Genomic DNA, 25,611 nt, shown 5'->3' on the forward strand with positions numbered 1-25,611 from the left:
GTCGAAACACGGTCAAGAAGGAAGGTTTAGTGGAACAGAGGGAGGAATCCCCTAACTCCATTCCTGCTGGTCCGGGGACAGGGTGGTCGGCCCTCAGCAAGGGAGGGGGGCTCCCGGGATGCTGAGCGCTTCATTGTGTCACCGGGGTCCAGGCAGGGCGGCCCTCTAGAGGTCAGCGCGGTCTCTTGGGGCCCTTGGCGGTGCCTCGGGGGCCTTAGCAGGTGCCCACAGGTACTCGTCGGGCACCTGTGCGTTGGGCTCTTCCTTGCGGTAGAAGCCGAGCTCCTGCAGCAGTGTGTTGATCTCCTCGCGGGTCATCTCACTGAGTGGGATGCGCTGGGAGGGGGCGGTCGACGGGGTCAGCGCGCCTGGCCACGCCTCCTGTCCCCCAGCCCCCTCCCTCCCCGCCAAGGCCTCACCTCCAGTTCTCGGTAGCGATGGCTCAGCAGCACGAGCTCAGGATCGGCCCCGGGGAGGTGCTTCATCACCAGGTTGTGACTGCACAGCGTGTTCAGGCAGAAGAACAGGGGGGCATAGCAGTGGGGAGGGGGCTCCCAGGGTCTGGCTGCCTCCTTTGCTGGGCGCTTGCTCAGCAGGAAGGGGACCCTCGGTTTGGGGCGTGGAAATTAAGGTTTCTGCTTCCAACCCAGGTTGGAAACCTCAGAATCCTACCCATCAGCCTCCCTGTGATACGGAGGGGAAGGAGAGGGTCTCCCAGGAGCCCCCAACCCACTTGCCCATCCCCGAAAATGGACAAGGATACTAGTATGGAATGTCCTGGTAGACGAAAGCCTTCACCTGCAGGAGGAAGCCAGGGCGTCAGGGGACAAGCCCCTCACCTCCAGGGACAGGTGGGAAAGCTGAAGCCCAGGGCTTGTCCCTCCCACCCAACCCCCAAGTCCTTGCAGGAGTGGTGCCTGCTCCCCCAAGGGACTGGGAGGGACAAAGGGGGTAGGAGGAAGGGGCGCCTTCCTTCAAACTCACCTCCTTGAGGCGGTTCAGCTGTCATCCTCCACAGGTCTGCAGAGTGAAACATGAGAAAGGCTGTGTGTCTCCCTCCCCCCTGCCCAGTCACATATAGGGGCCAGCCGTGTGAATGGTCTCAAGGGGGGGGATGAAGGGTCCTCGTGTGCAGAAGGGTGAACTCAGGGCAGGTTGAGAGGATTCAGGCCAGAGGGAAGTGGCTGGGGTCTTGCCTGCAGACCCCCACCCCCCCATGCACGGGAGATGGGGTCACCCAACTTCTGCCATGCTGTCCAGTCCTGGGCCTGACCTTTGGCCTGTGGAACCTCTGGCTGAAGGCAGACAGAAGTAGCTCTGAACAGCCCTGGGGCCTCCACCCGAGGCCATCTGGTCCCTGCCCCACCCCACCCCACCCCACTCCATGCATTGCTGGCCCTGCCAGCCACCTGCAGCCCAGCTCCACCGACCAGATGGTTACTTCCTTGACATGGGAGAATGGAAGGCCCCACCCCTCCCCCGCATACTCCCTCCGAGAAGGCCAGACCCCGGAAATGCCCAGTCCAGACCTCCTTGGCTAACCTACCCACTTTAGTCGCCCCCCCCAAAAAAAACCTCAAGCTCTCAGGAAGGCAGTGATGGCTTAAAGCCATCAAGGCACTCTATAAGTGAATTTCCTGAGATGCGATGGTTTTGGGGGTGGAGCGTTGGTACCCCCAGTACTCAGCTTTCCTCCATGGCTCCTGTGTGGGGTGCTGGTAGGGGGCTCCCAGGAATTCTTTTCTCTCTTAGGGTAAAGAAAGAGAACCTGTCGGGATCCCCAAGTCCTGGAGTGGGCCTGGGGCTGGGGTGAGGGCAAGGGTAGAAATTCCCTAGCGAAAGTGGGAGCGATAGCGGAGCGTCCTAGGCCCGGAAAAGGGGCTGACGTGTCTGGGCTGGATAGGGAGCTAGAGCAGGCTACGGGAGTTCCAGGCCGCAGGGCCGGGTATCCAGGCTTTGCATTAGGGGCTCCTGGGGCTGGGGACCTGGAGAGTCAATCCCAATGCCACAGGGAGAGGAGGGAGGGGCCGAGCCTGGGGGGCGAAGGGCTGGGTGGGTGATCTTGGGGCGGCAGCGGGGCGGGTGGCTCTCCCGGAGGCCACGCGGTCGTGATGCTTGGAGCTGGCGTCGGCGCACTCACCTCTACCCGCCCCCGGGCCAGGCCGCGCAAACGGTCCCAATTCGGCCAGTAGGTCCTGGTGGCGGTGGCCGGGGCCACCAGCGCTGCAAACAGCAGCAGCAGCAGCGGCGGCGGCGGCAGAGAAGGCAGAGGGTGCATCGGGTACCCGGCGGAAGCTGCTCCGCAAGCGGGAAGCGCACCACCACCCAGGCGCTGCGCCACGTCTGGACCCGCGGGCTGGCCCCGCCTCCACTGGGGACCCCGCCCGGCCGGAGGCCACGCCCCCGTTCGCCCCCTCAGCCGGGCACCGGGTCACAGCCTCGGGCCTGGCGCGATCACCCTTGAAGGGGTCCTCCTGGCTGCTGTGTGGTCCTCGGGCCTTGGATGCCCCCCTGGGCGCAGAGTGTCCACACTTCCTTCTGCCCAGCGAGAAAGGGGGGACGCTCCCGCAGGATGCAGCCGGACGTCAGGCCGCCAGGGGGTGCTGGCGGGACGCGCGCCTACTCGGGGATGGACGCTTTACGCACACCGTGAGGACTGGGTTAACGCTCCGAAGAACAGTACCTGGTGCCCTCCTGGGCAGCCACTTGCTCATCAAGGCCTCGGTGGACTCCACTGTGCAGACTCAGACATGCAAAAGGGAGGACTCGGACCCTGAGCCATCCCATTTCTCCAGACCAGAGATGACCACAGCAGGATGTCACTTCATCAGCAGACACCATCTGTCAATTCCACCAACCTTGGATGCAAAATATTCAGAAAGGCGCAGGCCTTGTGATGCGCCGGGTGAAGCCGCCAGAGATCGTTTAAAGTGTACAGGAGGATGGGCACATGTTCTGTGCAAATATGATGCTGCTTTATATGAAGGGACTCAAGCATGGTGGGGGTGGAGTATTCTGGAGTTCATTCCTCACCTGCACCCAAGAAAGATGCAATCAATGAGCTCTTCCTCACAAAATCGAAAAGTTTTTTTTTAAATTATTTTTATTGGACAGTCAGATATTCACAGAGGAGGAGAGACAGAGAGGAAGATCTCCCACCCGTTAATTCACTCCCCAAGGGGCCACAATGGCTGGAGCTGGGCTGATCCAAAGCCAGGAGCCAGGAGCTTCTTCCGGGTCTCCCACGTGGGTGCAGTGTCCCAACGCTTTGGGGTTGTCCTCGACTGCTTTCCCAGGCCACAAGCAGGGAGCTGGATGGGAAGCAGGTATGCAGGGATTAGAACTGGCATCCACATGGGATCCCAGCGTGTGCAAGGCAAGGACTTTAGCCGCTAAGCTACTGCACTGGCCTCAAAACAAAGAAGTTTTTCCTCAACCCTGGGCCAGAGCTGCCTTAATGACTTTCATGGGTCCCAGCATTTTGTCTTCTTGGGCTTACTCCTCTATTAAAAAACAAACAAGCAAATAGATATTAAACATTGGATGTGAGGGTCAGCACTGTGGCTCAACAGGCTAATCCTCCACCTTGTTGTATTGCATTTCATATAGACACCCATATGGGAGTCCTGGCTGCTACACTTCCCATCTAGATCTCTGCTTGTGATCTGGAAAAGCAGAGCCAGTAGATGGGTGTGTTCTCTGCTGTTCCTCTGTCTTCCAGAGAAAGAAATGATTTTAGAAATACTAGGTATAGGCTTGCACACTCCGGGATCCCATATGGGTGCGTGTTCATGTCCCGGCTGCTCCACTTCCCATCCAGCTCCCTGCTTGTGGCCTGGGAAAGCAGCGGAGGATGGGCCAAAGTCTTGAGACCCTGCAAAACCACATTGGGAGAACAGAAGAAGCTCCTGGCTCCTGGCTTCAGCTCGACTCAGCTTCAACCACTACAGCTATTTAGGCAGTGAACCAGAAAATAGAAGATCTCATTCTCCTTTTCTCTGTTATAAACTCTGACTTTCAAATAAAAATAAATTAATTTGGATGGGCTCAGCTCCAGCTGTTGCAGCCATTTGGGGAGTGAACTAGTGGATGGAAGAGCTTTCTATCTCTCCTTCTTTTCTGCAAATCTGCCAAATAAAACATTTTTAAAATGTATTTTAAAAAGAATATAAATGTGTTTAAAATAATATAAATGTATTTAACAATAAATATATTTTTTAAAATAACCATAAAACAATGGCTCTAAAACAGTACGATATCAATGGGGGGGTTTGAGCTGCCAGTCACAGAACTCCAGCTTAAACCATCTTATTGAAAGTAACTGATTGGCTCAAATAATAATAATAATAATAATAATAATAATAATAATATTCAGGAACAGAGAGAGTTTCAAGTGATGTTTGAAGCAGTTGCAGGAGTGATAAAGTCCTGATCTCCCTCAGAGAAGATCAAATTTCCCTCCATTCTGCTTTCCATGGTGTCAGCTTATGCTCAAGGGTTGGAGTTGAGCATATCCGAAGCCAGGAGCCAGGCACTTCTTCTGGGTCTTCCACACGGGTGCAGTGTTCCAAGGCCTTGGTCCGTCCTCAACTGCTTTCCCAGGCCACAAGCAGGGAGCTGGATGGGAAGTGGAGCAACTGGGACCCAAACTGGTGCCCATATGAGATTCCAGCACATGCAAGGCAAGGATTTAGCCATCACACTAGCCCAGGAAAAAAGAGAGAGTGGTGCTTTTATGGGTAACACCCTCTGGAGCAAAGCCCCCTGCAAAGTGTCTCCTTTTATTTCATTGGTCCATCCACCCTCCAGTCATCTGTCAATCATGTGCAGAGGGTGGGGCTTAACCAATTGGTTTAACCAATGGGTAGATTTCACTGACTCCTTCCACCTCCTGCTCAAAATGCCATGGGCTCCCCTGGATGAAGCAATGGCAACTGTCAGCCTACTGTATAAAATACAAGCTTTATACCAAGCCATCATCATCATCATCCAGAAGGAAGCAATCCAAAAAGTCAAAATGCTCACCTTTTTGGTAGATTCAACTACAGATGGATTTTTTTTCTTTCTCCTTGACACTTTCTTTCTGTATTTTCTATAAGAAGCATGTTTTGCTTAAATATAAATAGTGATGCTTGCTTCTAAAAAAAAAAAATGAATGGAACATATCCCACTGGTTCCTTGTGCCCCTTCCTCATCCCAGCAAGGATCCTGGAATGACGGCAGCCAAAAGTAGCAAAACATCTGTGGTTTTCTTGCCGACAAGAGCCAAACCCAGTGCTCCCGTGGGCCAGTAGGGTTGGTTGGACAAATGCCACCAAAGCACTCTCATTGCATTAACCTGGGCACTGCGGCCTGGTAGGGCCCACAGCTTGGGCTGTACTGGGTTGACCAGCCAGCCAGGGCAACCAGGAGTGCAGACAGCAGTCACAATGGTGCCAGGAACATTCTGGCCTGTCCCAGGACAGGTCTGTGCTCGTAAAGCCTGCCCCTTATCTGGCAGCAGGTAATCTAGGCCAACAGACTTTTTGGGGTGAGGATGGAAGTGCAAGTTTAGTCTGTGATAGCTGGGGGTGGGGGTCAGGCTAAGAACAGGTTCAAGGTCAGCTCTTAGATGAAGGACAGGTTTGGAACTGAGTCTATAGCCAAATTAGGGCTCAGTAAGTGACCAGGATCAAGGCTCAGTAGGTGACTAAGAAATCAACTCAATGACTAAGCTCAAGACTCAGCCTTTGACAAGACTGGGGGCACAATACATGGTCAGGGGTCAGTGTGTGGCCAGAGTTTGCACAACCCAGGCTCAGAATTTAATCTGAGGGGAGGTCCAGCATTGTGATGTAGTGGGTTACGTCACTGCCTGTAATGCCAGCATCCTACATGGATGCTGGTTCAAGTCCCAGCTGTTCCAATTCTGACTCAGCTCCTTGTTAATGCATCTGGGAAAGCAGGGGTGGATGGCCCTTAGAGGGAGACCCAGGTGAAGCTCCTGGCTGTTGACTCAGGGCTGGTCTCTGCACATGATTGATCTGGCCAAATGAAAGACCTCTCTCTCTTTCTCAGTCTCTCTCTCTCTCTCTCACTCTGTCACTTTACCTTTCTAATAAATAAATGCAGCTTTTTAAACAAACATTTGTTGCTGTCTTTTTTTTTCTTGAAAAGCAGATTTGCAGAGAGGAGGAGAGACAGAAAGATCTTCTGTCCACTGGTTCACTCCCCAAATGGCCATAACATCTGAAGCTGAGTTGATATGAAACCAGGAGTTTCTTCTGTGTCTCCCATGTGGGTGCAGGGTGTCAAGGTTTTGGGCCATTCTCATCTGCCTTCCCAGACCACAAGCAGGGAACTGGATGGGAAGCCAAGCAGCTGGGACACAAACCAGCACCTCATATGGATTCCCGGTGCATACAAGGCATGGATTTAACCACTGAACCAATGCGCCGGGCCCAATAAGCACATCTATAAAATGGAAAATTCAATCTGTAGTCAATGTTCCGTTTATGACCAAGCTCAGGACACTGGGGTCAGAGTTGAGACTGTGACTAGGACCCAAGCTGAGGCAAGGATCCGGGCTCAGTCTAGGTCTGACAGGGAGCTTCGACTCAGCCTGATTTGAATGAGAACTCATTCACGGGCAGTGGTTGGCACTCAGTCCAGGGCTGGCATGAGATTAGGAATCTGTCAACACCAAAGCTGGGGCTCAAGCTGGGAATCTGGGATCAGAGACATGACCGGGGCTGTGCTTCAAAAACCATGCATCAGAAAAATGGCTCCTGAGCGCTGCAGTGGCCTGGGTACTGAAGCAGAACAAACCAGGACCAGACAGAAACTGGGTCACACGCAACCACAATGGCTCCCTGTGCCACCAGGCAGGAGAAAAAGGGGTTTGTACCTGGACTTGGTCAATGAAAATTAACAGTACAGGCATTCTCTGAGGAACATTCCAGAATCTGACCCCGCAGGCAGTTCTTCAGTGACGACTTTTATCCCATCAGGTTGAAAATGACCATCACCACTACCTCAAGGACAAGAAAGTGGTCACCCACCCAGAGCGGTCATCATCCTGTCAACAAGCTGAATTCCCTGGGAGGGTTCCTTCTGACTCTGTGCTCCTGTTCTGAGAAGTTTCAGGAGACATGGGCACTCGGGGCAGGTCAGTCTGTAAGAAAAGAGATACCCTCCCATTCTTACCCCCATCCATCTTACCCTCTGCTGAAATTCCCACCCCCCCTGGTCCCAGTGCAAGCTTACTTAGCAGGGTGTGGTCTCTGCAGGACGCTTCCCCTTGCCGGCTGAACACGGGTGTCCTAGAGCCTTCTAACCTACATGCTTCCGCTGCCCGAGATCCCCTCGCACCAGAATAAAAATAGCCACTCACTTCAGAGCAGCTGACAGCGGGTGCCGGGCTGCCTGGGAGGAGGGGGAGGCGAGGAAATGCAGGACAGATGCCTGAGCTCCGGCCCAGCTAGGTGACCTTGGCAGAGTCCCTCCCCCTCAAGACGGTTCCCTAACAGGCAGAATTGGGGCTGCGGGTGACACCTGACACTAGCAGGTGGGAACTAGGTCCACAGCTCCACTCCACTCTATTCCACCCTATCAGGAAACTTGAAGCCAAGTCTGGGAGAGAAGAAATAATCTTTTGTGACCTCCCCAGGGGAGCCTCGTCTGGTGCTTGCCTCTTTCACTTTCCCACAGGGTCCCCTGGGTCCCTCCACAACTTTTCCAGGCAGAGCTCCCAGATCCTTCTGCACTCTACTGCCGGCCTCAGATGTCCCTGGAAGCAGGGAGGCAAGAAAAGAGGCAAGAGGAAGAGGGAAGAGGCAGAGTGTGCGCTCTCAAGGGCACAGGTCTCAGTGCCGCATCTTCTCACAGCCAGGGCCTTCCACACGCCCAGTGTTTGCATCTGCTCTTCCTTCTGCTGCTTGGAGATTGTGTCCTCTTTGGGCCCTCAGGTCCCTTCCTCTGTGGAATTGGGGAGCCTTATGAACAGCCTCACAGGACTGCCAGAGCAAGAAGCTGGAACATGAAGCTGTTGACACACTAGCATCTAGCATTGTCACTTCTCACCCTTGGCCTAAACAGCTGAATTTCCACCAAAGGGCTGGATGAGCTCCCCAAAACACCTCCCTCCCAACACACACACACACACACACACACACACACACCGCAGAGTGAGGGAAGTGAGGGAAGGTACTGTTCTCCCTGCCAGCTATCCCCACCCTCCTACCATGCTCCCCCACCCCATCCTCCCGCCTGCCTGCCTGCCTACCGCTCTGAACCCCAGAGCCTGTTATCAACATAGTTAGTCATCACACCAGGAACCCAAATATAGCTCCCACTGTTCCCCTCTCAGCCAGCCAGGGTCCGCCCCCCACCCCTGCCCCCTTCCCTTTTTTCCCTCTCCTCCCAGGAGTTTAATCACTCTGGGCCTCAGTTGTAGCATCTGCCAAATGGGCAGGCTGGAGATGAGGAGGAGTTATGCTTGGCTCTGTGTGGCTTGATCTTCCCAGCAAATGTAGCAGGTAGCTACCGGGTTGTTTGTTTTCTCTTTCATGCAAAGCAGGAGCCTTAAGTAACTTCCCCCCACCCAGTAAGGGGAATGGGAAGGATGGAAAAGGGGCAAGGGGAATGATGGGAAATCCCGGGTTGCTCTCCTGGGACCCAGGCACTCATTTGCATGACATTTGTCTGGCTTCCAATAGAGCACTTGCTGTCCCTGTCCCAGCCACCTGGACTGCTGAGCCCAAGACTGCTCCCAGGGGCCTGGCTCTGTCTCATTCATCCTAGGATTGCATCAGAAGCAGGTTGTTTTCTCATTTGTAAAATAGGAGCCAGAGGTCTGGGCAGGGTGAGTTTCAATATCCCTCTCTGGGCCCGGCGCTATGACCTAGCGGCTGAAGCTCTCGCCTTGAACGCACTGGGATCCCATATGGGCACCAGTTCATATCCTAGTATCCCAGCTTCCCACCCAGCTCCCTGCTTGTGGCTTGGGAAAGCAGTTGAGGATGGTCCAAAGCCTTGCGACCCTGTACTTGCGTGGGAGACCCAGAAAAGCTCCTGGCTCCTGGCTTCAGCAGTACCGACCGTTGCAGTCACTTGGGGAGTGAATCATCGGATGGAAGATAATTCTCCGGCTCGGTGGCGTGGCGTGGCGTGGCGTGAACAGGCCGGGATCCCATATGGGCACTGGTTCTAATCCCGGCAGCTCCACTTCCCATCCAGCTCCCTGCTTGTGGCCTGGAAAAGCAGTCGAAGATGACCCAATGCCTTGGGACCCTGCACCCGTGTGGGAGACCTGGAGGAAGTTCCTGGCTCCTGGCTCCAGATCGGCACAGCACCGGCCGTTGCGGTCACTTGGGGAGTGAATCATTGGACGGAAGATCTTCCTCTCTGTTTCTCCTCCTCTCTGTTTCTCCTCCTCTCTGTATATCTGACTTTGTAATAAAAATAAAAAAAAATCTTTAAAAAAAAATTCTGTCTCTCCTCCTCACTATATATATATATATATATATTATATATATATATATATCTGCCTTTCCAATAAAAACAAGTAAATCTTTAAAAAAAATCCCTTTCTGGTGCTGTGGGCATGGGTACCTGTTTACTCTCATGTCCTCTCTTAGCGTCACCTCCAACTCCACCACCACAGTATCCCCACAGTATCAGTTGGGCCTCCCACCCTTCTCTCCCCCACAACTTTCATCACCTGTACCATCCACCACCACCCTCATCTTTATCATCATGACCACTTCCACCCAGCACACTCAGTACAGTCTTTCCATCATCATAATCCAGGGCCTTGTCATATCCAATACCACTGCCACCCTCTCCAATGCCACTGTCTGAAACCCTTACTACTCTAGCACCCTAATGCAACCCCAGCCTCACCAAGGCATGGGCTAGACCCAGAGATTGTGGAGGAAGGTAGGACTTCCTTCAGGAGAGAATAATGCATCTGTGCATATGACCTTGACCTAGGGGACCAGTGCCAGCAGGTGCCGGGCTATGGACCCACATGGAGCTCTGGACCCTTTCTTGTTTACACAGGGTGGAATCACCCTGGAAAAGCAGGATGGCAGGAGAGAAGGTTCTGGCAGATAGGAATGGAATGAAAAGGAGGCAGGAACAGAGAGCTCAGAATCATTCCTAGCCAAATCATCACTCAGTTCTTCTTTCAATTCATTCATTCTTTCGTTCACTCAACCACCATTCTCCTCAAAGTGATGGGGACCAGGGCTTGATCATGGATATTCCCTGGATGATTTTCTTTTTATTAGAAGATTTATGTAGTTATACATTTGGAAGGCAGGGGGAGAGAGAAAGAGAAGCAAGTATTAATTCTTCTTCTCCTGGTTCATTCTCTAAATAGCCCCAACAGCCAGGGCTGGCTGAAGTCAGGAGCCAGGAATCCCATCCAGGTCTCCCATATGGGTGGCAGGAGCCCAAGTCCCCGGGCCATCCTCTGCTGCTTGCCTAAGCACATTAGCAGGGAGCTGGATCGGATGTGGAAGAGCCGGCACTGGCACTCGGATACGGGATGCAATGGCTTAACCAGCGATGTTCACACACCTGCTTCCAGCCCCATTCTCTCCTGTCCTGCCACTGTCATTTTCTGCCCTACCCTACCCCCAGACCACAGCCTGTTCTCTTCACCCAGCTGCTTCAGTGTGCTCCCACTGGTTTCTGCTCACTGCCACTCAGGAGACCTGGCCAGTTCCCCGGGTGACCTTGAACAAGGCCCCTCCCAAGCCACAGCCCTTGAAGACTGGCGAGAGGAACTGAGCCTGGTGACTGGCTGCAAGAGACATTCAAGAGCACTGGGGGTGTCTGCAGAGGAGGCGGGGGTCCGTGGAGGTTGGGCTGGATCCTGGGCGTCAGGTTCTGGGAAGGGAAAGATAAGAGCCATGGACGGAAGGGGAGAGGGTGGTCCAAGGCCTGAAAATGGAGCAAAGCAGGGGAGGAGGAGTAGCAAGGCATAGCCTGAGCCGGCAGGAAGTCAGCAGGGTCACAGGACCCGATGGGGGACTCTGGTGTCTTTGAGGCCCTAAAGAGGGTGCTGATCTCTGAACCACCTGTTTCCACCTTACCTGCAGGTGTGACCAGGCCTCTCCCTGGAGCCACAACTGTCCAGGCATACTAGCAGGAAGGAGGGGGACAATCAGACAGCTACCCTTATGCTCCCAGTCAGAACCTGGCTGCAACCAGTGGGCATAGTCTACCTCCCATGCCCATACCAGCCACAGCAGTCAGCTAAAGTTTCCAGAGGATGGCCACCTTCCCCTGGCCACCTACAGGCTGAGAAGTGGGTGCCTGTGCCTTTAAATTCTCAGCAGGTTGAAATGGTTGATGACATCACTGGTTCCCGGGAGCGGAGGAGCTGGGGCCAGAGCCCGAGGGAGTCGGGCTGCCTGCCGTGGGCTGCAGACATGGAGGGCCAGGGCGTTGGAGGGAGGCCGGGCACTCGGGCTGGCTTGGGCTCCCTGCCTGTGCCCCATGAGATTCCCCAAACTGGGGCACCCTCCAAGGTAAGACTCCTAAACCCAGCCCCCCACAATCCTGCTCCCTGGTCCCACACCCCCACGCACACTGCAGGTTCTCAGGTGTCCCTGGGGCTAAGGGGTTGGCTCTCTGAATCCTGCCCAGCAGGCAGGGGCTAGTCCAGAACACCTGTGGGGGCTGAGGGGGTAAGTACCAGGATGCATAGGAGAGGGGGAGCTCCCCATTTCCAGGAGCGCCCCCAGCAGGACAGCCCTGGACCTGGGTGTCACAGGACCCAGTTGTGCTCCAGCCTTGCTGTGTGACCTTGGGCAAGTTGCTTATCATCTCTGAGCCTTTAGGGGAAAAAAAAAAAAAAAAAAAAAAACGAGGTTGGCTTGTCTCTGCAGACTAGCACTGTGACATCTGGGATGCAGAAGTTGTTGGTGCTGGGGGCGGTGTGGTGGTGGTGGGAGGAGGGGAGGGGGCAAACAGCGGGACACTTGGAGGCTAGAAGAAGCAGAGAGAGAGAGGCTGAATTTCAGGGGCAGGCAGGTCCTCTGAAGCGAGAAGGACATGGAACAGAGTCCGTTCTGCGTCTCTGGAGGCAGGGCTGGGGCCACCCTGGGGCGAGGCTAGACCTTCCTCTGCCCTCACGTTTCAGCCTGCCTTTGGAGACTGAGGTGGGGGCAACATTTGAAACAGGATGAATGGGGAAGAGAGAAGAGGTGGCCCCCTGCAGGGGCTCCCACCTGCTTGTAAGTCCTAGCTGCTGGAATGTCCAAACAGTTGGTGGGCAGAGGGTGGGGGTTATAGAGAGGGAGGTGCAACAGCAGAATCAACTTTGAATCTTGAACTTGGCATCAGTATTAGACTCACACTTGGAGCCTGATGGAGTGCCATGAGCTAGAGATGCCCCTGTGTGTGGTGTGACTAGGGACCCTTCCCCTAGACCCTTTGTTTTAGAGAGAGAGTATGTGTATGAATGCTGGGCTAGGAGTGCCCACAGCCCCTTCTCAGCCCCCCACTCAGCTCCCACCAGCTCTGGGACAGTCCCAGAGGACCAACTGGGGGGAGCTAGGAGGCTTAGAGGGAGGGTGGGCGCTGTGTGGTGTTTTTTGCAGGCTGGGTGTCCCCAGTGTGGGCAGACCTGGGATGGCAGCAGGACTGTACCGGGCTAGAGCTAGGAAGTGGGGAACGGGAGAAGGTGCAGGGACTGGAGTTGCAGGATTGCCCAGCAAAACTGTCCAGGGTGGCTAGGAGTGGCTTCCGCCACAACTTCCAGGGCAGACTTGAACTCTGCTGCATCCTCAGTTGGGGTCTCAGTTTGCCCATCTGAGAAAGAGGTGTTAGGCTTATAGGAGGCAGGCAGGGCTTTGTGTCCTAACTCCTCAACAGACTGGGGTGAGATTATGGGAAGAACTTTCCTTGGAAAGTCTTTCAGCTAGATGGGAATCTACATAGATGTTAGGGTATCAGGTCCTCCTGAGTCTTTTACTTGTCCCTCTGCAAGGTGGACTCGAATTTCCAGCTCTCAGCCAAGCAGACAGTGGCCTCAGTATCCTCGGAACCCAGGACGGCCCTGACACCTGTGGGACCACGAGCAGCCATGTCACCTTCCTCAGAGACACCACGGCTGGCTCTGGATTCTCCCCGACCCCCCCTTGCCCCACCGTCTACCCCAGGAGGACAGAAAATGGCTCCTGCTCCCCACAGCTCCAGCTTAGCCCCAACATCTGTTGCTCAGCTGGTGATGCCTGCCTCCACCTCAGGGCCAAAGCTTCCCCCTGTGACCTTGGGGGAAGTGACATCCCTGGGGCAGCTAGTGATGTCTGCCTCAGGTGGGTCCAGGCCTCCCCAAGCCACCCTGGGGCCCAGCCTAGCTCCAACTTCCAGAGAACGGAAGCAGGTATCACCCACCTCCATGGCACCCAAGCCGGCGCTGGCAGCCTCAGGCCTGAGCCTGGCCGTGGCCTCTCGAGAGCAGCCCCGACAAGTCCCTTCCAAAACTCCTGCAGTGGCCAGCCCAGTGCTGTCCCCTCCCCAGGAGCAGGTCCCAGCTGCAGCTCCTGCTTCCATGGGGTGGACTGCCACTAGGCCGAGAGATGCCCCAGCCCCGAGGCCAGCTCCGTCTTTGGAGGGGCGTCTCCAGCCTCCAGCTCAGGCCTCTCCAGACCCCCGCTTCTCATCCTCCTTCCGAGCCCGGCCTGAAGCCTTCCACAGCAGCCCCGAGGAGCCTACCCTGTCACAGCCACCCCAGACTTTGCCCTTGGAGGTGGGCCAGGGCCCTCCGGAGCCTACCAGCCGCTCTCCTGGACTTCTGTCCCCCACCTTCCGCCCAGGGAGCCTGTCGGGCCAGACTGTGCCCCCACCTCTACCTAAGCCACCTCGGTCTCCCAGCCGTTCCCCTAGCCGCTCCCCTAACCGCTCTACCTGTGTCTCCCCAGCCCCTGACACAGCCCTCCCCAGGCCTAGCACCCAGGGGGCAGCACCTGGCAGGTGCCTGAACCCCAACCTTCAGACCCAAGAGCAGACCTCAGCTCCGGTCACCAACTCCTCTTCTACATCTATCCCATCGTCATCGCCCTCCTCTTGGTCAGCTCAGCCAACCTGCAAGAGTGACCCTGGATTCCGGTAAAGGCCCGCACTCTCCCCTCTGCAACACACCCAGCTTCCTGAGAAAGGGGATCAGATCTTGCGTTCTGAGCCTAGTCCTTATTCTGGGATGGGAGGGCATCAGGCTGACCTCTTATGACTCAATTTACCTCCCTGAGGGAGGGTCACTTTGGGACACCCCACCCCTGCCCCTGTCACAGTGTGACACCTACTTCATTCTTCCCAGAGAGAGCTGGGAGGAGGGAGGCTGAGGGGGGTAAGGAATGGTGCCCAAAAAGTAAGTTGGCCATGTTCCTGCCTCCAGGATCACTGTGGTCACGTGGAACGTGGGCACCGCCATGCCCCCCGATGATGTCACGTCCCTCCTTCACCTGGGCGGTGGTGATGACAGTGACGGTGCGGACATGATCGCCATAGGGTGAGGGTTCAGGGCACGTGAAAACCTCCCCCACTTCCTAGCCTCCCTGGAGCCTTCCAGATTCCCCTCCCAGCCCTGGCAGGGTCCCTGCAGTCCAGTCTGATGGCAGCGCCTCCACCCCTCACCCCTTCGCCTCGGCAGGTTGCAGGAGGTGAACTCCATGATCAACAAGAGGCTCAAGGACGCTCTCTTCACTGACCAGTGGAGCGAGCTCTTCATGGACGCACTGGCACCCTTCAACTTCGTGCTGGTGCGGCTGCTCTCACCTCTTTGGGAAATGGGGACTCCATCCATACTCTGCTGGATCCCGCCCATCCCTGTACCCCATGGCTAGTGGAAAACTGAGGTGGGAGGGAGCAGACCCAGACACTGCCAGGGTTGGCCAGGGCAGGGGTTGGGAGGGAGGGGAGTGGTGCCCCATCCCAGCGGGATGTGTCTCCCAGTGCTCGCCTCCCACCCGCCGCAGGTGAGCACTGTGAGGATGCAGGGCGTCATCCTGCTGCTGTTCGCTAAGTACTACCACCTGCCCTTCCTGCGGGATGTGCAGACCGACTGCACACGCACCGGCCTGGGAGGTTACTGGGTGAGACTGCGGATGGGCCCCAGCCCAGGGAGGCAGCCCTCAATGGGGACCCCCAGCTCCCACTAATCCTGCAAGGTCTGCTCCCTGTATTCCACATGTGACCCTGAGATATGCTCCTCCCCAAGCTGCACCCTTTTTTGCTGGGGACCTCACTGGTTCTCAACCCCTAGCCATCTTCATCCCTTCCAGCATCTCACCTGCCCCCCTGACTCACCCACCCCACCTCACCTCACCTCACCTCACCTCACCTCACCTCACCTTACCTAACCTCACCTCACCTCACCTCCTCACCTCATCTCACCTCACCTCATCTCACCTCACCTCACCTCACCTCACCTCACCTCACCTCACCTCACCTCTGCAGGGTAACAAGGGTGGTGTGAGTGTGCGCCTGGCAGCCTTCGGCCACATGCTCTGCTTCCTCAACTGCCACCTGCCTGCGCACATGGACAAAGCTGAGCAGCGCAAGGACAACTTCCAAACCATCCTCAGTCTCCAGCAGTTTCAGGGCCCCGGAGCCCATGGCATTTTGGACCATGAGTACGGGCTTGGTGGGGCCCGTTAGAGGGGGTGGGCAGAGGAGTGGGGCCTCTGGGGGTGAATGATAGCACCTCCCCACACCCTGGCTACAGGTGATAGGCAGCACCAATGCAGGAGCAGGTTGATGAAGAGGGGCGGAACCTGAAGGGCAGAGCTTTGTGGAGGCTGAACCTGCCTCTCTCACACCCCTCCATTGCCCTGTCTACCCACTGGCATTTTTAAGGGTACCAGGGCTGTTGGGGTGGATGGCTCTGGGTTGAAGCCCTTCCACACCAGGACCCACTTATTAACCCTTTACTCCCGGCCCCAACCAGCCTTGTTTTCTGGTTCGGGGACCTGAACTTCCGCATCGAGAGCTACGACCTGCATTTTGTCAAGTTTGCCATTGACAGTGATCAACTCCATCAGCTCTGGGAAAAGGACCAGGTGGAGAATCCCCAGCCTGCACCCCAGTAGACCCTCAGGCACCCAGGGCATCCCCCAGGACTCACCCACAACCCTTGTATTATGGTCTTTGCCCTCACCCGGGAACTTGGGGACCCAGACCATTGTCCAATTCCACCTTTCTGGACCCCACTCTCTCCTATCCCCCCTCTACCCTTCCATGGCCTACAGCTCAACATGGCCAAGAACACCTGGCCCATCCTGAAGGGCTTCCAGGAGGGACCCCTCAACTTCGCCCCCACCTTCAAGTTCGATGTGGGCACGAATAAGTATGATACCAGGTGAGCAGGGCAGGGATGAGGTTGCTGCAAGATGGTTCCCTGGCCTTCCATCCCTGAAACCTAAGCTACCACACCAACTGCAGTGCCAAGAAGCGGAAGCCGGCCTGGACGGATCGAATCTTGTGGAAGGTGAAAGCTCCAGGTGGGGGTCCCAGCCCCTCGGGACGGGAGAGCCACCGGCTGCAGGTAACCCAGCACAGCTACCGCAGCCACATGGAGTACACTGTTAGCGACCACAAGCCCGTGGCAGCCCAGTTCGTCCTGCACGTGAGTCTTGGCCTCGTCTTCTCACGGCATCCCTAAGCCCAGTCCAGCAGCCCACGAATCCTGCCCTGTTGCCTGTCATGACAGATTGAGGCTCAGGGGGTTGAGCTCAGACACAGCAGCTCTTGCCCAGGGTCACACAGCTGCTAAAAGGAAAGTTAGGACTTGAATTCAAGTCAGTCTGATCTCAAAGCCTTTTTCACTGAGCACTAAGCTCTATCTCCTTACCCAATTTTTTTTAACTAAAAATTTTTTTTTATTTGAAAGGCAGAGCTACAAAGAAAAAAGAGAGAGTGAGAGGTGTCATCCATCTGGGCTCACTTCCCAAATGGCCACAATAGCTGGAGCTGAGCCAGGCAAAAGCCAGGAGCCAGGCTTCTGGGTCTCCCATATAGGTGCAGGGGCCCAAGGACTTGAGCCTTCCTCCACTGCTTTTCCAGGCCACAAGCACAGAGCTGGATCAGAAGTGGAGCAGCTAGGACTCAAACCAGTACCCATACAGATGCCAGTGCTGCAGATGGAAATTTAGTCTGTTGAGCTTCCGTGCCAGCTCCTTGGAGGGCATTTCTAAGCATCCCTGGCCAAGCCAGACCCTGCTGGTAGAAACCAAGAGAGAAACAAAGAGACACAGAGAGAGAGGCCTAGTTTGTTCTAGAGCACCTGAGCTTAGAAACTTAGGGAGAGAAACCTGAAGCCAGATAAACAGGGAAACAAAGGCCTGAGGCTGCCAACCCCTGAGCACTCCCCTGAGGGACACAGGTGAAGCCAGTACCCTGGCCCTTTGTTGCTGGTGACCTGTAGCTCTCCACCCATGCAGGTGACCCCTGGGCTACCCAGGCCAACCCCTGGAGGAACAACTTGGTTTCTATGGTCTGAGAACAGGCCTGTCCAGGGAGGAAAACTGAGACTTGAGTCAGTCAGGGCCTAGTCTGAGGTCACACAGCCCAGAAATGCATTGAAGCCTCCTGTCTCTCCCACTCAGGAGGGTGCCTAGCCGACCCCCTGCAAATGCTGAGCACATCTTAGGCTCTGTCCTGACTCCCTGGCTAGCTTGCATCTAAGCAAGGCAGTGTTCTGAGCTCCTACTGTTACAGGAGGACGTTTGCCACACAAATGGAACCTCTCTGAACCTGCAGAGCAGCCTGGAAAGTTCAGCCAGAGTTTCTGAGTAGGCAGGCAAGGGCCTCTGGGCTGGTGTTCTGAAACCCCAGGATTTGGAATCTCAGGGTTGCACATCTAGGGCCAAATCCCAGGGATGTGAGCTCTGAAGCTTCCTCCGAAGGAGGCCTCAGTGTCTCCCCCTTGCCTTGTCCTGCGGCAGTTTGCCTACAGGGACGACATGCCACTGGTGCGGCTGGAGGTGGCAGACGAGTGGCTGCGGCCAGAACAGGCTGTGGTGCGCTATCGCATGGAGACAGTGTTCGCCCGTAGCTCCTGGGACTGGATCGGCTTGTACCGGGTGAGCAGGGTGGTAGTGAGGGGATCTGGGACTTCTACGGGAGACGTGGGCCTGGAGGAGCAGGTGGCATCCAAGGCAGCCAGCAGAGGTCACTGGCTGGTCCAGGATTGGTTAGATGCCACACTGGGAAAATGCTCGGATGGGCAATGGGCAGGGGTTGAGGGTCATGCCTTGCCCCCTTATGCCTCATGTTCTAGGTGGGTTTCCGCCACTGCAAGGACTATGTGGCTTATGTATGGGCCAAGCATGAAGACGTCAATGGCAGTGTCTACCAGGTACTTAGAAGGAGTGGGAGAGCAGGGTAGCGGTGCAGCAAGTCCCTTTGCTCTAGGGACTTCAGAAGAGGTCCCTAGAAGAGGTCCCGAGGCTGCCCACCTAACTCCAACTGGGCTCTGTCCTCCCTGGGCACCTGCCAGGTGACATTCAGCGAGGAATCACTGCCCAAGGGCCATGGGGACTTCATCCTGGGCTATTACAGCCACAACCATAGCATCCTGATTGGTGTCACCGAACCCTTCCAGGTAAAAAAGAAAAAAAAAACTCAGAGATGCCAGGGTCCAGGGGGAGGGGGAAGGGGCCAAAAGACCCTGTCTATTGTTCTAATGCCACAACCTCTGTGACCTCAGATAGCCCAGCCTGCCACAGCTGGGTAGGGTGGGAGTGGTGGCCAGCAGCCAAGGTACCCTGATCCAGCATGCCCCTACCCCAAACCCCACTCCCTCAGATCTCGCTGCCTACCTCGGAGTTGGCCAGCAGTAGCAGCAGCAGTAGCAACAGTTCAGGTACCAGCTCAGAAGGCGAGGATGACAGCACCCTGGAACTTCTTGGCCCCAAGTCCCGCAGCCCCAGTCCCGGCAAATCCAAGCGACATCGGAGCCGCAGCCCCGGCCTGGCACGCTTCCCTGGCCTTGCTCTCCGGCCCTCATCCCGTGAGCGCCGTGGTGCCAGCAGGAGCCCCTCACCCCAGAGCCGCCGGCTGCCTTGGGGAGCCCCCGACAGGGGCAATAGTGGTAGCAGCCGGGGCAGCAGTGAGGAGGGGCCTCCTGGGTTGCCTGGTCCCTGGGCTTTCCCACCAGCTGTGCCTCGCAGCCTGGGCCTGCTTCCAGCCTTGCGCCTGGAGACCGCAGACCCTGGTGGCGGCCGTGGCAGCAGCAGCGGCTCCTGGGAAAATGAGCGGGATGCTCCAACCCCTGCCAGCCTGTCTCCCAGCCCCCATGGCCAACAGAGGCTAGAGGAAGGAGGCCTGGCACCCTGAAGATGGACTGGGCAGGGGGGGCTCAGGTAGCCCCCTACTCTGCCGCAATTCTCTGCATTCCCACCTATTCTCCTGCTATTGCTCCAGTGCACCTGCAGTTGTTTGTCAGTCCTGGTCAGGGGTACTAGCCCTCACCGGGGTCCCCTAAAAACTCAGTGCTGGCCCTCTCAACTGTGACAGTCAGAAGAGCCTCGCCTGGGCCCCCGTCTGGGGTGATAGGACATTTCTGGCAGATGTCCCCCACCCTCGGAGGTCAACTCATTTAGGAATTAAATTCTTCCATTCACTCCTGTCTCCTGCCTAACTTGTTACAAGTCCAGGCAAGGGGGTCAGGCAGAGGCAAGGGAATGACAAAAAAGGAATGGCTGTCTAGGCTATTCATACCCTTTCATCTGTGCCATGGCCTTGTGGGTTTGGTGCCCTTCTCAGACCCATTTCACAGGTGAGCAAACTGAGGCCTCCAAAAAAATTCTCCAGATCAGACAGCAAAAGCACAGACTGACTCCGTGTTGAAGAGGAGAAATATTTACTTGGTGCTCAACATTGCTTGTGTGTTGCTCAACAACTCTGAGGTAGCTCCTGTTTTGTGCCACATCCTTTTCAGACAAATGGTAGAGGACCCGTGCCCAAAGGCATGGCAGGGAGCAGTGAAGAAGGGGGTGAGATTTTGAATTTAGGTTTAAAGCAAAGAGAATAGGGCAGGATTGGGTCCCTCCTAGAGCTGGGGCTTCATTCTTGGATTTCAGATGTGTTCTGGGACACCCCTAATTCCTCACATGTGGCTCCAGACCTCAGCAGTCACATGCTGGGACCCCCTCAGGCAGCTCCTTGCTCCATGAGTATGCATGGACCCCTGGTACTTCATGGGGTGATTGCTGTAAGTTATCCCCTCTCCCACTGTATGTGAAATTCCTGGGCCAGATCTAAGCCTAGGGCATCGTGCCCTGCAGGCAAAAGAGGGGTTGTGTGACCAACTCAATGTCACTCAGAGGAGTCAGCATTTGGTCCCCAGCATCCACCATATCTGGCCATCCACTTGTCCCTCAGTTGTGCTTTGGTCTAATTCATACAGAGGAGGCCAGGACTGCCAAGGTCCATCAAAGCCAAGGGCAACATCCACTTCAATGCCCAGGAGAGCTGAGGTCAAGGTGATCCTGGCTTGGAACGTGTTCTGCCTGTTGGGGCTGTTAGGCTGCCTGGCTTAGCCGGAGGCACTGGTCATAGAAGGGCATGGAAGGCCCTGGGTGCTGCCCCTCATCCGTGTCCTGATCCTGGAGCTCCCGTCGCCTCTGCCGAAAAAGTCGCCACAGATGCCGAGCTGACACCTCAATGGCCCTGGGGTCCTTAGAACAGCTGTGGGACAGAGCAGGGAAGGGACTGGGGGTCAGGGCTACAGGGATCAGACAAGTGACAGAGCTGGCCCGGCGAGCAACAGGGCTGGGGCCAGAACCACCTGCAAGGTACAAGGCAGGGGGTGCCTAGGAGCAAAGCAATGCACCTGGGCTGGCACCCAGAGCCCAGCGCTCTGCCATGAGCCCTGTCTGGGCCTCCAGCAATGTCCCATGGGAAACAGCAGAGGTCAAGGTCACAGGACACTGTGGCTCAGCAAACCAGAATCCAAACTGGGATGGCAGAGAGGGAGTAAGTGAGTGTGAAATGAACGTTTCAGCTGTGCGTCAGGCAGCACCTCGGGAGATATCTCATGGGGTGGGGATTCAGGCTGGCAGTAAGGCACTGCTTCAGCCACTTCCTAGACCCATTCTACAGAGAAGAAAATAAAGGCTCCCAGAGGTGAATCGACTTGTCAAGAATACCCAGCCAGAAATGATAGGACAGAACCAGGATGCAATCCTCACATAGGCCAACTGCCCAGCTGGGCCTAGGGCAGCAGCAGGAGAGAGGAGGAGGAGGAGGAAGGCTAAGGAGCTCAGAGGCACCCCCTCATCCCTCCTCCCACCCCCTTGGCTCCAGGCACTCGCCAACCCCAGAACCTCCATCTAGTCCCATCCATCCTATGGGTAAGTTCTATAGCCACTTACCCTTCACTCACAGTACAGTCCAGAGGAAGTGCCAGCTTGAAGCAGGTGGTGCCCAGCTGTTCCCACAGCATGTCAGTGCCCGCAGGGGGGCCGTGGAGCCTCAGAAAGCGTGCTAGACTGAGGGCAGAGGCAGGCTCAGCCAGGTGGGTCTTGCAGCAGCAGGGCGGGCTGCCCACCCCTACCAGGGTCCTAGTCAGCCTCACCGACGTGTGCAGTCACAGTGGAAGAGGGGCCTACGGGCAGTGTTGAGCAGCCGGAACTTGGTCTCTTGTGACCCAATCTGGAACTCACACTGGTCCAAGTGGCGGAAGCCGCGGCAGGCCTGGTGGGCACCTGGGGTGCAGGTGACAATGTGGTGGTGGTGGTCAGGAGCATGCCTGCCTTCCCGGGGAGCCCTGCTGGTGCCCACCACCACCTGGAAGAAATACCGACACTCAGGCTTTACCGATGGGCACAGTCTCCCTGTGTCGCAAGCTGTTTGTATTCCTCAAGAGCTCCCTGTTGAGGAGTGCACACTGACATACACACAAAGGAAATGCCACTGGCAGGGGGAAGCCATGGGGGCTGAGGGGTAGTCAGGGAAGGCTTCCTGGAGGCAAAGGCTTGGAGAAGAAGAGGAGAAGGAAAGAGATGGCCACGGGCAGCAGGGACAGCCTGTACAAAGACCCAAAGGTAGAAGACCTTCAAGAGGAACCAACCACACAAAGCATGTGAAACTGGGATTGTACCTAAGAGAGCTGGGGCTGCTGGCTCAGGGCCCAAAGGTCTCAAACACTGGGACATCATCAGCCAAGGCAAAGAAGGGCTCTGGGCGGCAGAGAGTGGAGGAAGGCTCAGCAGCAGGTGCTGTGGCCACGTGTGTGGGTGATTGGGATCTCACATGGCCATGTGATTGGATGCGACAAGCTTGGGAGACCCTGGAAGGCACTCGTTTTTGTGTTCAGCCCTTTATTTTCATTTTAGTTGAAGGACAGAGAGCCCAAGAACAAGAGAGAGAAACAGAGATTGTCTATCCACAGGTCCGCTCCCCAAACACTTTCAACAGCGCTCAGTCAGGCCAAAGCTGGGAGACAGAAATTCAACCTCAGGCTCCCAGGCCGGCAGCAGGGACTCAGCACCTGGAGCCACTCCCACTTGCTGCCCATCTCAGCATGCACTTTAGCAGGAAGCTAGAATTGGAAGCGCAGCTGGGATTAGAACCCCGGCATTGGGATACAGGAAGCAGGTGTCCTTAGTGTAGGGTTGTTATTGCTGTGCCAGAATGAGGACTTTGGAGCCGGAAAACATGCAGCACAGGCCTGCCTGCCCCTCCCCTGCCCAAGCACGCACCCCTTCCCCTCAGGAAACTTCCTCTTCCCACCAAGGTCAGGGTCTGAGCTCACCCTGACGTTTGAGTTCACCCCGTGAGCTCTGGAGGCCTGGTTGAGGAGGCATCCCAGACTGGGCTGCTGTGGGGTCCAGCCCTGGTACGGGGGAGGCCATGGATGTCTGGAGGGCCGTGACATTGGCTGTGCTCAGCCGCCTGGATGCTTTGTGCCGCCACCACCACTTCCGAAGGCGCTGCTGCTTGAGGGCGGGTTTGGTGGGGGCTGGGCTCTGGGGATAGGGAGGCAGGGAGGTGGCTGTGGAGCTCCAGGAGGCATTGTAGTGGGTTCTGGGCTGGAGACGGGCGTGGGGCACCAGGCCATACGTCCTACACCTGGAGTGGGGGAGGGCAGGTTGGAACCCATTAGTGACTCAGAATTCCTGCTCTCAGGGGGCACTAGGGAGACCAAGACTGCCAGTCCTGTGCCCCATCCCATTGGATTGCCCGGGTTGGTGGTGGGGTTGGGGGGAGCACCCAAAAAGGGGATGCATGCTGGGTCCTGCCTTTTCCTGCCAAGCAGACAGCCCTGGAAGACAGATAGCATCCATCAACAGGCCTGCAGCCCAGGCTCCCACACTTGTTGGGAAAGGAGTGGGGGTGGGCAGCCACGTACGTACCCGCCCCACCAGTACCACTCCACACACGCCTCCCGCTCCTCCAGCACGAAGCAGGGGATCTCCAGCACGTTGAAGAAGGCAACACCCACAAGGTCGGAGATGGAGTCACCCTGGTTCCTCAGGCATTGCTGGAACCTGCCCCACAGCAAGCTACTCAGGCTCCTGGACCACACGGCAGGCCCACCTGGCTCTCCCCAAACCCCCCACTTTCCTTCCGTCTGCAAGCTGCTAGTTTTTTTTTTTGTTTGCTTTGTTTTGTTTTGGTATCTAAACTCCTGTCCCTTGCAGCCTCTGCTTTCCCACCTGTACCATGAGGGTTCCAGTTGGCACATCTGATCTTGAGGGTTCTCTGGAAGTGGGTGGAGCCCCTCCCTGCCTGCGAAAACCCTAACCTGGTGTCACAGTCGCAGTGGGAGATGGTGTGGAACCGAAAGTTGCGGATGCCATACTGGTACTGCAGAGGAGTGATGTTCAGTGGGCAGCGGTCGTGTTCCTGACAGCAGAGATCGGGGCCCTGGAAGATGCCTGTTACAGAATAGGGAGGGCACCTGCTCAGCCACTGTGTGCACCTGACACCTTGTGTCCCCTTCGTGCTAACACTCTCCCCCTCAAAGCTGGCAGCGAGGGAGCACCTGTTGGTGTCACTTCTGGGTAGTTGAACCATGGGCACTTTTTCTCCCGGGGATTCAGAGTGAACAAGTGAGTGTGTCACTTGACCTGGCCAACAGCAGGCATGAACTTTCTCTCCAGCACAAACCAGTTGGCTTCCAGAATGCCAGCCTGTCCAGAGGCAGGTGCGAAGTTCTCTACCCACCCCTGCTCCCCTCCCCCTCCATGTTCTCACAGAAAGTGCAAGCAAGCATGCAAGCAAAAATGTGACCCAGGTCGCTCACTGTAGAAGCACTTATACCCTTTACCCCAGCATCTCTTCCTGACCCAGCCCTTCCCACACCCAAGTTCTCGGCCACCTGGTGAGGGAGGGAAGAACCGCCTTATTTTTACAGGTGTGGAAACCACGGGTCAAAGCTTGGGTGCACTGGGTGGAGCCTCTGCTTCCTGGCGCGTGCTCCACCAAGACCTAGGCTCGGGCAGTGGCTTTACTGGCTCAGTCAACAATTCTCCTCTCCACCCAGTCTCCCCACTCCCTCAGAGTGGTGATGACCTGACCCGGCTAAGAGACCCACGGTCACACCCCTCTTTTGGCCGATGGGGAAATGGGGTTTCAGAGTGGGTAAGACACTCCACCGAGGACACCCAGCAGAGGGGAAGTGACGCCGGAGGCGCTTAACGCTAGCACACAGACCCTCAGCCCACGTGTCGGTCCGTCCTTGGGTCCCCATGACTTACCCAGCTTCGAAGAGTTGCCGGCGGAGTCCCCGACCCCACACCACAGCGTGCCGGGCACGGTCCAGCCCCTTTTCACTCGCGGGTACCTGCTGGCCTGAGCCCCAGCCTGCAGGATCGCTCGCCTCTCCCTGGCTTTAGCCAGGGACGTGTCCTCCGGTCCTGGACAAGCCTCCTGTTGAAGCGTGGCCAGCGCTCTCTGCAGCTCGGGTCCTGGGATGTGGATGAAGGAGTCCCGCGTGGCCTCATGAGTACAGAGGGTGCGGTAGGCTGCGGTGAGCTCCGGCTCATCCTGCCGGCTGCACACCTGCAGTCTCCTGCGCGCGTCCCAGCGGGCTTGGAACAGCGCCAAGCCCTGGGCATCTTTGCCCAGGAAGCTCAGAGAGCTCAAGGGGCTGCCAGGGACGAGCCCCGCCAAGTGGCAGGAGGTGCTGTCCCAGCGGAGAGCCGGGCAGCCCCCCGGAGCCACCCCGAGGAAGCTCAGTATTCCCAGCAGCACCGCCGGAGCCCTCATACTGCCCTCAGCCCAGCCGGGCTAAGGGCTAGACAAAGCCCCTGGGATGCCTGCCTGCCCACGCGGTGGTAGTGGAGCTGCGGAAGCAAGGCCGGGCAGGCTCCATGCAGCGGGGCCAATGAATGGAGCTGCTGCGGGAGGAGGATGGAGTATGGGGTGATCTTGGGCTTGTAACCGAATCCACCGGCCAACTGGGTCTCCGATTGGCTGAGGAGCGCATTTGCGGGGCTCACGCCTCCACTCACCCAGCCCTTCTCCCGCGCCATCCAGTCACCTGCTGCCAGCCCTGCCTGGATAGAGACTGCGGGGAGCCAAGATTTTCCAGGCTGGGCAGTAGGGAGAGAAGAACAGGTGCTGGGCGGGGTTCTGCGTCTCCTTGGGAAGGCAAGAGGGTTCAGAGCT

General features: G+C 56.6%; 3 protein-coding genes across 3 annotated transcripts; 1 reads left to right on the forward strand and 2 right to left on the reverse strand.

Moving 5' to 3' along the window:
* Nucleotides 1–9: 9 nt before the first annotated feature.
* SELENOM (selenoprotein M) lies at nucleotides 10–3,056 on the reverse strand. The gene is made up of 5 exons (XM_004592116.2): nucleotides 2,141–3,056; nucleotides 985–1,020; nucleotides 764–798; nucleotides 420–498; nucleotides 10–336 (listed from the first exon to the last, which is right to left on the reverse strand). The coding sequence occupies exons 1-5, from the start codon at nucleotides 2,276–2,278 to the stop codon at nucleotides 166–168; spliced, it is 459 nt and encodes a 152-aa protein (XP_004592173.3). The 5' UTR covers nucleotides 2,279–3,056; the 3' UTR covers nucleotides 10–165.
* A 7,915-nt stretch (nucleotides 3,057–10,971) lies between these two features.
* On the forward strand, nucleotides 10,972–19,392 carry INPP5J (inositol polyphosphate-5-phosphatase J). The gene is made up of 13 exons (XM_036496387.2): nucleotides 10,972–11,519; nucleotides 12,983–14,103; nucleotides 14,390–14,503; nucleotides 14,645–14,753; nucleotides 14,970–15,086; nucleotides 15,451–15,626; nucleotides 15,941–16,052; nucleotides 16,242–16,351; nucleotides 16,435–16,618; nucleotides 17,937–18,074; nucleotides 18,272–18,349; nucleotides 18,491–18,595; nucleotides 18,799–19,392. The coding sequence occupies exons 1-13, from the start codon at nucleotides 11,169–11,171 to the stop codon at nucleotides 19,327–19,329; spliced, it is 3,246 nt and encodes a 1,081-aa protein (XP_036352280.2). The 5' UTR covers nucleotides 10,972–11,168; the 3' UTR covers nucleotides 19,330–19,392.
* Nucleotides 19,393–19,422: 30 nt separating this feature from the next.
* On the reverse strand, nucleotides 19,423–25,361 carry PLA2G3 (phospholipase A2 group III). The gene is made up of 7 exons (XM_004592118.4): nucleotides 24,699–25,361; nucleotides 23,744–23,876; nucleotides 23,352–23,486; nucleotides 22,751–23,067; nucleotides 21,572–21,701; nucleotides 21,369–21,485; nucleotides 19,423–20,682 (listed from the first exon to the last, which is right to left on the reverse strand). The coding sequence occupies exons 1-7, from the start codon at nucleotides 25,207–25,209 to the stop codon at nucleotides 20,517–20,519; spliced, it is 1,509 nt and encodes a 502-aa protein (XP_004592175.4). The 5' UTR covers nucleotides 25,210–25,361; the 3' UTR covers nucleotides 19,423–20,516.
* Between the last annotated feature and the right edge of the window lie 250 nt (nucleotides 25,362–25,611).

The sequence above is a fragment of the Ochotona princeps genome, chromosome 29 (assembly GCF_030435755.1).
Source record: "Ochotona princeps isolate mOchPri1 chromosome 29, mOchPri1.hap1, whole genome shotgun sequence".
NCBI classification, from domain to species: domain Eukaryota; kingdom Metazoa; phylum Chordata; class Mammalia; order Lagomorpha; family Ochotonidae; genus Ochotona; species Ochotona princeps.